General features: G+C 61.3%; 1 protein-coding gene across 1 annotated transcript; it reads left to right on the top strand.

The window, feature by feature from the left end:
• The first annotated feature begins 5,029 nt into the window (after nt 1-5,029).
• On the top strand, nt 5,030-10,657 carry ABHD12B (abhydrolase domain containing 12B). The gene is made up of 13 exons (XM_027704064.1): nt 5,030-5,115; nt 6,768-6,895; nt 7,327-7,429; nt 7,516-7,635; nt 7,945-7,975; nt 8,136-8,181; nt 8,272-8,401; nt 8,627-8,667; nt 8,946-9,025; nt 9,204-9,286; nt 9,828-9,906; nt 10,057-10,181; nt 10,525-10,657. Exons 1-13 carry the CDS (start codon nt 5,030-5,032, stop codon nt 10,544-10,546), a joined length of 1,074 nt encoding a protein of 357 aa, XP_027559865.1. The 3' UTR covers nt 10,547-10,657.
• Nucleotides 10,658-10,831: the final 174 nt, after the last annotated feature.

Here is a 10,831-nt window from a genome sequence, read left to right as displayed (position 1 = left end):
TCCCACACCCAGGGTGGCATCACCTCAGTCCCCATCATCCCACACCCCAGGGTGGCATCACCCCGGCTCCGCTCTGTCCTGCATCCCTGGGGACGTGGCCCCGCAGCTCCACACCGTCCCAAAAAACCCCCAGCATCCTGGCACCCAGCCCTGCCATCACCCCAGCACCCGTGGGAGCCCCGCACACGTTCCTTCCTGCCTGTGCCTCCCACTCACTTTGGGGGGGTCACAAATCCAGGGACCACCCTCTGCCCCACGAGCCGTCCCGCGGGGGGGGGCCCGGGGCGCTGACACACGACCCACAGGCACCAGCAAAAACTCCAACCCTTATTTAAAACTCGGCAGTCCCGGTTGGAAGCTGGAGCCATCGGCCGCCCACGCTCCTGCTCAGCGCCAGCTGAGCCGCAGGGAGCCGGCAGTCCCCGGGGCTTGTGGCTTGTGGATTCTCTGATGGCTCATGAGGGGTTACACCCACACTGCAATCCGCTCTCGAGCAATTGCATGAGCTGATTTCGCTGCTTTTTTTTTTTTGAAAATGCCAGGGGCAAGAGAAGTTTTAAGCCTTCTTCCCCTTTTTTGGGGCGACTCCGGCCTGAAGGTTCAAGGTATTTGGGGGGGGGGGGAGGAGCGAGGGGAACACAAAAGCCTCACACAGGGGGTTGCATAAGCCTTGCTCCCGTCGGAATCCGGGCTTAAAACCCCACGAGATCCTGCAGCAGAGCCACGGGTGGGTTTGGCGAGCGGCCCCACCGGCTGTGACAAGGGCACAGGGGACACCACGTGTGAGGTAACAGTGTAATAAAATATTTAGGGCCAGCTCTGCTGCACGTCACTGGGGACGTCACTGCTGCTGCCCCAGGGCCAGCACAGGGACACCGTGGGACATGGCAGAGCCCCATGTGCCCCAGCACCCAGCAAAGCCCTGTCCAGGGCCGTGGCCGTGTCCCTGCGGTGACAGAGGCGAGTAAAGGTGACTCCAAAGGGAAGGGGCTTTGCCGGACAGATGTCAACAGCCCCGGCTTTGTGTCGCCCGAGGGCTTTTTGTCTCGGTTTTTAACATTTGCCATTTTTCTCCGGCGCTTTCTTCTGCCCTGACACTTGCTGAGGGGTTTTTCCTTTCTTTCCTTTCTCCCTCTCTTTCCACATTTGCTTTTCCATCCCTGCTTCAAACACTTTTCCACCGTGTATTATGCCGAAGTTGGAACCATCTGGTGCTTTGTTTTGTTGCGAGCCCGGCGAGTGCCAGGACCTTTATTCCCCTCACCCTCCTCCTCGCCGGTGCCTCGCTAATCCAAGCGACAGCCCCGAAAAAGTCTCCCCTGTCACCCAACAAAGCAACTGCCCACACATGGGTGGGAGGTGGGGATGCTCAGTGTCCCCATCCCACATGGATGTGCGGAATCCCGGCTCAGGAGCGCGGGGCTGTATCACCACGGCGCGAATTCCCGACTCATTTTTAGGACCGGCTGTCAGCAGAGGCATCCTGATTTTATTTTTCCCTCGTTTTCCCAGAGGAGGGAAGCGTGCTTCTAGGGAGCCACGGAGCTGTGCCAGACACGGAGCCCGCCAGCCTATTTTTGGAGCCCCCTTCCAAGGAAGCAGCTGCGTTTGAGGATGGCATTTGCAGGGAGGAAACCTCCGCTCACCCACATGTGTCACGTGTGACACGCCACAAAAAAAACGGGGCACGTGGAAAAAATCCAGGACTGCTGGACTCCAACGGCTGGGATGGATCCACGGCCAGGCTCGGGGTTGGCACAGAGCCACCCAAAATCAGGGTCAGCATCTTCGGGCGCCTGCGCCGGCAGTGGGTGACCCCTGTGCGAGGCCGTGGGCGCCCCGTCCCTGCAGGAACACCCTCCCGGCACGGCTCGGGCTGCTCCGTCACGCTTTCCTTCCCATTTTCCCCTGCACAATGGGGCGCTTTGTTCTGAGGCGAGGGAAGGTCCGGCTGCGGGCACAGGGAGCTGAGAGCTGCTCCTGCATTCCTGGAGTCCGCTCCCGCTGGGAGAGAGACACCCCTCATCTCGGCCTCCCGGGGAAGCAGGGCCAGAAAGTAGCCAAAAAATCAGCACCAAAAAAAAAAAAAAAAAAAAAAAGCCGCGGAACCATCAGCGAAGCATAAACGAAGGGAAAAAAGAAAAGACTCCACAGGAAAAAAAACAGCTGCAGGGAACCTCCCCATCTCCCAGCTGGTGCAGGGAGAAGTTTGCAATGACCTAAGCCTAAACTTTGCTATTTTTTGCACAAAACAAAGGCGAGCCCTGCTAAGCCGCAGTGTTGTCCTGCCTCCGCGGCTGCGGCTCATTGCTGCCATCACACGTTCGGCTCCCACTGCACAATCGCATTTCCCAGCACGGCCGCTCGGGCCTGAGCCTGCACACCCTTCCACTGTAGGATTTTCCTTCCGGCCCAGGAAACCCTCATGTGTGCCACGCTTGCTGTGCTGGCTCCTTATGACAAGAAGTATTTGGGTGGTTGCTCCATCCTGGTGTGCACTCTGCACTGACTCCGTGCCAATCCCTTCCAGCCCTCAGGAGCTCCAGATCCCTCAGGCACCTTGCCCATCCCCGTAGGGACCATTTCTCCCATCATCTCCATGACAAACCACTGCCACGTGCCCCAGCTGCAGCCCCAGCGCCCACTGGGAACGGGGAAAAAACTGGGAGTGGAAGGAAAAAGCTCTTGTGTGTGAATCCAGCTGGATCTGTTGGTCATTTCTCACGTTCTCCTGCCCCTGTGGCACGGGAAGAGCAGCTTGGGCCTGGCTTGTGCCACCTTATTACAACACCTGCTGATGGGGAACATGCACCTGCCTGCCCACAGCCCCGGTTTGACCAGACCTGTTTGTCTTTGGATTTGCATTCAGGGCTGGTGAGGGAGGCTTAGATCAGATATTGGGAAGAAGCTCTTCCCTGAGAGGGTGGTGAGGCTCTGGCACAGGTTGTCCAGAGAAGCTGTGGCACTCCTGGAAGTGTTCAAGGACAGGTTGGATGGGGCTTGGAACAACCTGGTCTGGTGGGACCTGTCCCTGCCCACGGCAGGGGGTGGAACAAGATGAGCTTTAATGTCCCTTCCAACCAAAACATTCTGGGATTCCATGACTCTAACTCAGGAAAACCAGCACAAGCCTTGCTTTGGAGGGCAGGTGGAACAAGAGCAGCTCAAAATGCCAGCATGGGTGGCTGCTTCTCTGGGAAAGGGTTTGATCCCATTCCTCCTTGGATTATATTTAAGGGAGCCCTCTCTGCTGTGGGCCCCATTGCCAGGTGTGGTGCTGCAGGTGATGGCCCAGCCGTGGGTGCCTTCCAGGCAGCACATCCTCCTGCACCTGGCAGAGTTTTATGGGGAATACCAGTGAAATGGGGATATTTCTTTCCTGGTGGGGAGTTTCAGCCTGAAAAGTTCCAGCTGACTCATCCTGACAGAGCTGCTGAGAGGCTCAGCTGAAAGCACAACCTGCAGCAGGTTTCCACCCTTCCTGCCCAAGACAAGGGACACCAGCTTTGGGTTTAAACCCTTTTTCTTAATTTCTTTTTAACCTGGAAGCTTTCCCTGTGCACTGCTTGCCAGTGGCAAGGCTGATTTTCCCGGTGTGTCACCTTGCTCTCCCTGGCCTGTCTTGGGGTCAGGGGGCTGCAGCTTGGCCATGGTCCCCCCTAGACCCACCCAGCCCTGGGGGATAGGGGGCTGCAGATCTTCTGGGGTCCCCCCCAAGACCTGCCTGTCCCTGGTGGACCGGGGGCTGCAGCCTTGATGGGATCCCTCCTGGACACACCCATCCCTGGGGGAGAGGGGGCTGCAGATCTTCTGGGGTCCCCCCCCTAGACCCACCCAGCCGTGGGAGACAAGGGGCTGCAGCCCTGGTGGAGTCCCCCCTAGACTCACCTGTCCTTGGGAGACAGCAGGCTGTAATCCAGACTGGGACCCCCCCTAGACCTGCCCGTTTCTGGGGGACAGGGCGCTGCAGCCTTGATAGGGTCCTGCCCTAAACCCCCCCATCCCTCGGGGACAGAGGACAGTAACCCCGCCAGGGTCCATCCTAGATCCTGGGGGCTGCAGATCTTCTGTGATTTCCCCCTAGATTCATCAATCCCTGGGGGACTGGGGGCTGCAGCCCGGACCAGGGTCCCCCCTAGACCCCCCCATCCCTGGGGTACAGGGGGCTGTAACCCCACCAGGGTCCGTCCTAGATCCATCAATCCCTAGAGGACAGGGGGCTGCAGCTCGGACCGGGGTCCCCTCTAGACCTGCCTGTCCTTGGGGGACAAGAGGCTGCAGTTCTGATGGAGTCCCCCCTAGACTCACCCATCCTTGGGGCACAGCGGGCTGTAACCCAGACCGGGCCCCCCCCCAGACCTGCCCGTTTCTGGGAGACCAGGGGCTGCAGATCTTCTGTGATTTCCCCCTAGACCCATCAATCCCTGGGGGATAGGGGACTGCAGATCTTCTGGGGTCCCCCCTAGACCCACCCAGCCATGGGGGACAGGGGGCTGTAACCCCGCCGGGGTCCGTCCTAGATCCATCAATCCCTGGAGGACAGGGGGCTGCAGCCAGGACCGGGGTCCCCTCTAGACCCGCCTGTCCCTGGAGGACAAGGGGCTGCGGATCTTCTGGAGTCCCTGCTAGACCTGCCTGTCCATGGGGGACAGGAGGCTGTAACCCCGCCGGAGTCCCCCCTGGACCCACCCATCTCTAGGGGACAGGGGACTGGACCCTCGCCGGGGTCTCCCCTAGACCCACCCATCCCTGGGGGACAGAGGACTGCGGATATTTTGGGGTCCTCGCTAGACCCGCCCATCCCCGGATCGGGCGTTGCTGGCCCCGCCCCCTGAGCTCAAGGGGGCGTGGCGGGGGGCGTGGCTTAGGGTCAAGGGGCGTGACCTGCCGTCAGGGGACGGGTGGGGCCGTACATCGGGGTGGGCGTGGCCTGTTGGTATGGGCGTGTCCCGGCGGAGTGGGCGTGTCCCGCGCCGTGGGCGGGGCCTGCCGGCGGTGTCGCGGCGCTGTCGCCGGCGGGCGCGGAGCGATGCGGCGGCGCGGCGGCGACAGGGACGGCGACAGCGGCGACAGCGGCCGGGCGGAGGGCAGGGCCGGCGCGGCCCGGCAGCAGCGGTGAGTACCCGCCGGCCTGGGCGCGCCGCTGCGCTCCCCGGAGCCGCTGTCGCCGTCCCTCGGCCGCGTCCCCTGTCGCGCCTCCCGTGACCACGTGCGCCGCGGTGTTCCCCGTGTCGCGGGTCTGGCCCCGTGCCCTGGCCGTGCTGCTCGGCCGGGGCCGCGCTGGGGCCGTGCTCCCGCGTCCCCACGCCGTGGCCTTGTCGCCTCGCTGGGGCCGTGACCCCGTGTCCACCCCCTCCTGCCGTGGCCGTGCCGCCCTGTCTGTCATGGGGGTGATCGCACCCGGTGGCCGTGTCCCCCTGTCACCCTGCCATAGCTGTGACCTTATACCGTGGCTGTGTCCCCGTGTCACCCTGCCACCACCGTGACCCCGTGCAGTGGCCATGTCCCTGTGTCACCCTGCGATGGCCCTACACTGTGGCCGTGTCCCACCCCGTCCCGGTGCCATGCTGTGCCAGGCCACCTTACTGTCCCACGTGGTTGCTCTGCCAGCTGTCAGAGGTGCCCCTGGGTGGGCACATCCCCCCGGTCCAGGTCAGTGCTCACCTGCAGCAGGTGTTGTGCAAAGGCTGTGTGAGGGCTCTCCCCTGCACTTGAACATTAGGTGTAGACCAAGAGCAGCACCTGACAATTCCCTGCAGCCTCTCCATGGCATTCCTGGCCTGTTGCTGCTCAGACCAAAGACCTTGGGGATGAGTGGGATTCAAAGAGCCCCCTGTGCCCTGGGGACCAGTGCCACCCTGCTCTGGCACCCCTTTTGCAACCTCTCCTCAGGATCTTGCAGCACTCCCTGGGGCAGGGAATGGACTAGAGGCTCTTCTGCAGGAGGGGTGGTGACCCAGGGACTGAGCTGTGCCTGGCTACCCATCAGAAACCTCTGCCCTAAATCCCCCAGTGCCCAGACTGGTTTCTCCATCAGCTGGCACCATCAGCCCCCGAGGGACGTTGATGCCGGGAAAGCTACAGCTCTTGGCTTTCCATTCCCTCTTGGAGGCTGGGGCTGTGTCTTCCTGCTGCAGAGGGCAGCTGGATGTGTCTCCAGCCCCTTTGGAGCAGGATGCTGTCAAGGCGGACACACCCCCCACCCTGTGCTGGTGGCACTTGGGGACATCGCCCTGTGAGCTATGGGCTCTCCAAGCTCTTTCCCACCTTTCCTCTGCGTCCCTGGAGTATTGCAGAAGCTCTTAGTGCCAGTTTTGGGGACACTTTTGTGACTGTGTCTCACCATCCAGGACTTGGGGTGTTGCCACAGAGTATCAGTTGCTCCTTATTGCCGGTTTGGTTTGCAGCTCCCAGCCCTGGCACAGTCCCTGCCCTTCCTGCCTGCCGGCATCCCGTGGGAAGCTGCCTTTCCTGCCTCCCGGCGTCCTGTGGGAGGGTGTGGGGGATGGAATCGTGGCTTTATCACACGGTGTCACGGCAGGGCTGCTCCAACACCTCGGCTCCATCCCCAAAAGCCAAACGCGATGCTGGTGTGGGGATCCAGTTCCCAATCCCAGGGGGACACAAACAGCACCCTCAGACCCTCGTGGGGAAAAGCTGCTGTACCCAACCATCACGGCTGGGATTGGGAATGGGGAGCCTGCTCTGCTGCACCCCAAATCCCTTGGGATGGGAGGGGATGTGCTCAGAAGGTGCCTCCCTTGCAGGGGCCGACGATCCTGGCTCCCCTGCCTGGGGACCCTCCTCCTGGGAATGCTCCTCATCTACATCTCCGTGCCCTTCCTCATTCGCCTCTTCCCCAGCCTGCTCACCAAATTTGTCTACCTGAACTTCCGTGAGTACCCTGGGGCTGTCCCAGCTGGGAGAACCCTCACAGGGCCTCAGCTGGGTGGGTGGGGAGCCCCCAAAACATGGGTGGGACCGCACCCGCTGCCTGGGTGGCACCGGGACAGCACCCACCCGACTCCCCCTGGGCCGTGGGCTTGCAGAGGAGGCACGGAGGGACCTTTCCCTGTGTTTTGCAAGCTCTAATAACGTGGTGCTGCCGACCCTGTTTACTGCACGAAGTTACAACATGCCTGGGCACGCACAACATCAGCGGGGCTGGGAATCCGGGATGGGAGGACGTGGCAGAGGGCTGAGCTCGTCTACCCGAGCGTGGCCTTAAGTAGTTTAAAAGCTATAATGTGTTGATTTGGAAAAAAAAAGAATAAAGGTGTAAAAGCAACGGGGTACGAGGTGTGATGTCTGTGATTTCTCCGTCAGTGGCCTTCCCCTTCTTCGCGGACTTTCGGCGGCCGGAGCTGCTGGTGAACAACACCATCAGCCTGCACCTCACCACCGAGCCGGGCGTCACCGTTGGCATCTGGTGAGTGGGACATCCTGGGTGGGCACAGCGCTGTCCTGGCTCAGCCAGGTGGAATCCCCCCGGGGTGACCCCGCTGTGCCCCCCAGGCACACGGTGCCGGGCAGCAGAGCGGCCGAGGCGCGGGGCCAGGACCAGCGCTGGTACGAGGAGGCACTTGCTGATGCTCACCCCGTGATCATCTACCTGCACGGCAATGGGGGCACCAGGTGAGTGCCCGTGGGTGCTGCTGCAGGGCCAGGGCCAGGGGAGGACGGGTGCAGTGGCTGCTCTCAGGTGAGAACCAGGATGGGTGCAGCAGCCGGCAGTGCTGCGGGGCCGGGGCTGCTGTGGTGGGTTCTGAACTGTCAGTCATAAAAAAAATCCCTGAAAGATAAAGGGGATAAAAACTCACCCACCCCAGAGCATCCAGCTCCCCCCTCCTGAGAAAAGGTCACCCTGGTCCCTCACCTGCACTGGTGCTGGAGGGGAGGGTCCCTTGGGGTCCCCCCGAGCTCTAACCTCATTCTCCCCATCAGGGCTGCGCGTCACCGCGTCCAGTTCCTGAAGGTAAGTGGTGCCCTGTGGGGACACTGGGACCTGCTGGGAGTAAGGCTCCTGCTGGCTCCAGGGACCCGGGAGGGACCCTGGGCAGAGTGAACTGGCCATGCTGGGGGTCCTGGGGTGCATCCCCCACCCCCCCGGTCATAACACCCTGCTGCTCTGACAGACGATGGGGGCTGCCGACTTCCACATCCTGGCTCTGGACTACAGAGGTAGAGTCATCCCCCTGCCCCCTCACTGGGTGACCCCCTCTTGGGGTTGGTCCCCTCCAGGGTGGTGACACCGAACCATGTCCCCCGCAGGCTACGGGGACTCCACTGGACACCCCACGGAGAGCGGCTTCACCACGGATGTCCTGGCACTCTACGACTGGGCGAAAGCACGGAGTGGGAACAGCAGCATCCTCTTCTGGGGACACTCCCTGGGGACAGGGTAGGTGCAGGGTGGGGGCATGGAGGGACTTAGAGCCCACCCTGCCCCCTGTGACGCTGCTGCCAAACTGGAGGCACCTGGGGATGGACCAAAGGGTTGGAGCAGCTCCTTGGTGGAGGCACCTGCAAAGCCAAACCCAAGCAGGAAGGGGGAATTCTGAGGGTGCTGTGCACCCTGCCAGGGTGTCATGGCTGCTCCCCCTCACTGTCACCTCCCCTGTCACAGGATTGCCACAAATGCAGCAAGGAAACTGCAGGAGGAGCGAGGTAAGGGCTGGGTTGGGTTGTCCCCACGTGGTGTCCCCCTGGGGCTCGGCACAGCCTTGGCCAGATTTTGGGGGCCACAGAGGAGATGGGGAGCCCTGTCACTCTCTGCTTTAGCATCAAGCTTGGCCCCTGCCGTGGGGACAAATGGCCATCCCTGTCCTCCTTAGTGGGATGGGGATATCTTGGGCCCACAGCTGCTGCCTGGGAGGGGAGTGTGGCAGCAGTCTGGGGACGGGGGGACAGCCCCCCACAGTGCTCCCACCCTGTTTTGCCCTCAGGGGTCCAGGTTGATGCCGTTGTCCTGGAGTCTCCCTACACCAACATCCGAGAGGCAGCTGCCCACATTCCCATCACCAAGGTGAGTCTGGGGGGTCACCCAGCAGTGACAGGGGGGTGGGTTCTGCCTGTTGGGTCCCCAGTTGGTGACAGGCTCTGCCTGTGGGGTCCCCCAGCAATGTCAGCCCCAGCTACCTGAGTCCCCCCCCCTCTTGAATCCAAGCCATGGCTTAGCACCCCCCAAATTCTCTCCCTGGCAGATCTACCGCCAGTTCCCGGGTTTTGGGTACCTCATCCTGGACTCGCTGGCTCGGGCTGACATGTTCTTCAGCAGCGATGAGAAGTGAGTTCCCGGGGGGAAGGGGCGCAGCCGTTTCCAGGGCGCTGCCGGGATAATTCCGGGACCACCTGGCTGAGGAGAGGTGTCATGTCACCCCATGAAATGCCTGCACTCCTCTGTGTTTACCCAGCTTACTCATGCCTCAAAAGTGCCTTTTTTATTTGCATAACTTATCAGATATCAGTGTGATTATTCAGCAAAGTCCACAAGCCACCATCCCTGTTTTTTGGGCACTACCCACTCGCGTCCCACCCGCAGCCCATGCCAGAGAGATTTATGGGTGCTTTTGAAACCAGAGACCTGCTAACTGGGTTGAAGGTGATTAGGGTGCTTGGTGCTGCCATGCCAGGGCAGGCAGCGTGGGCATCACCCACGTGGACACGCCAGGGCACCCGGTGTGGGTGCCACTGATGGGTTGGGGTGGCTCTGAGGGGCAGTGCCAGGGGGGTCGGGGTGCTGTGGGAGTTTTAGCAGGGGCTGGGGAGGCTCCTGTGGGTCTGTTGGCTCTGAGGTGAGTCCTCAGCACTGTGCTTGCTGCCCACAGCGTGAAGGTGCTGGCCTGTCCCCTTCTTATCCTGCATGCAGAAGATGATGGTGTCGTGCCTCCACACCTGGGACGCAAGGTGGGGACCTGCCATCTGGGCTGTCACAGAGGGGGGAACCATTCCAGCCTGGCTTTGGAGGGATGAAGTGGCCAGAGAGGGGATGGCCACCCCCCAGGGTGCCAGGAGCAGGTTTGGGGTCCCACTAACCACAGTCCCTCCCCACCCCAGCTCTATGAGACAGCTCGCAGCGCCTACAAGGACAAAACCAAAGTGAAGTTCATTACCTTTCCTGAAAAGTTGGGCTTGGGCCACGACTACATCTCGTTCAACCCGGAGCTGCCAGCCCTGGTGAAGTAAGTGCTGCTCCACAGAAATGGGGGGGCACAGGATGAGCCTTGGCTTCTTCTCCCACTGGTGCCTTCTCTCCTGCTGCAACCACACAGGTGTCTTCCCCCTGCTCCTTCCCCTCCCCACGGTGTTTGCTGGAATCACTTTTTGAGTTTCAATCACTCCTCACTGCCCTCAGCCTGGGTGTCGTGGAGAAGTGGCCCTGGGGACACCAGCTCCTCTTTGCCCTGGGTGCAGAGATTCTCCAAGCCCAGCTCAGCCCCACATCCAGGGATCACAAATCAGGCTCTGACGCAGCACAGGAGGCTCAGTGACACAGTGTTAAGATTTATTACATCTTGTTTGCAGAGACTTTTTGAACATGAAGTGACGGCAACTGCTGCGTGCAGCGACCACGCGCTCCCTCCATCCCACTCCAGGACCCCCACATGGCACTGAGCTTACTGCTGTAAGTAATAAAAACTACTGAAAAACCTTTTAATTTGCCCCCTGCCTCGAGGATGCTGCAGGTGACTTGAGGGATGGAGACACTGGTGTGGTCTGGGTCACCAGAGCCGTGAGTGGGAGGATCCCACGGATCAGTGGTACACGAGCCTGACTTCAAACACCTCTCAACCCCCTGGCACCGGTGCCTCAGGGCTGGCAAGGGCTGCAC

The sequence above is a fragment of the Neopelma chrysocephalum genome, unplaced genomic scaffold (genome assembly GCF_003984885.1).
Source record: "Neopelma chrysocephalum unplaced genomic scaffold, ASM398488v2 Primary Assembly neopelma1_253, whole genome shotgun sequence".
Taxonomy (NCBI): Eukaryota; Metazoa; Chordata; class Aves; order Passeriformes; family Pipridae; genus Neopelma; species Neopelma chrysocephalum.
The sequence above is the reverse complement of the archived record's forward strand: the minus strand, read 5'-3'. Positions and strand labels throughout refer to the sequence as shown.

What these genes read in the sequence shown, in the direction of transcription:
- ABHD12B (XM_027704064.1), top strand. Translation starts at nt 5,030, where the DNA reads ATGCGGCGGCGCGGCGGCGACAGGGACGGCGACAGCGGCGACAGCGGC. An exon ending in ATTTGTCTACCTGAACTTCC is followed by an intron (nt 6,896 to 7,326) that starts GTGAGTACCCTG and finishes TTTCTCCGTCAG; the next exon opens with TGGCCTTCCCCTTCTTCGCG. An exon ending in ACCGCGTCCAGTTCCTGAAG is followed by an intron (nt 7,976 to 8,135) that starts GTAAGTGGTGCC and finishes CTGCTCTGACAG; the next exon opens with ACGATGGGGGCTGCCGACTT.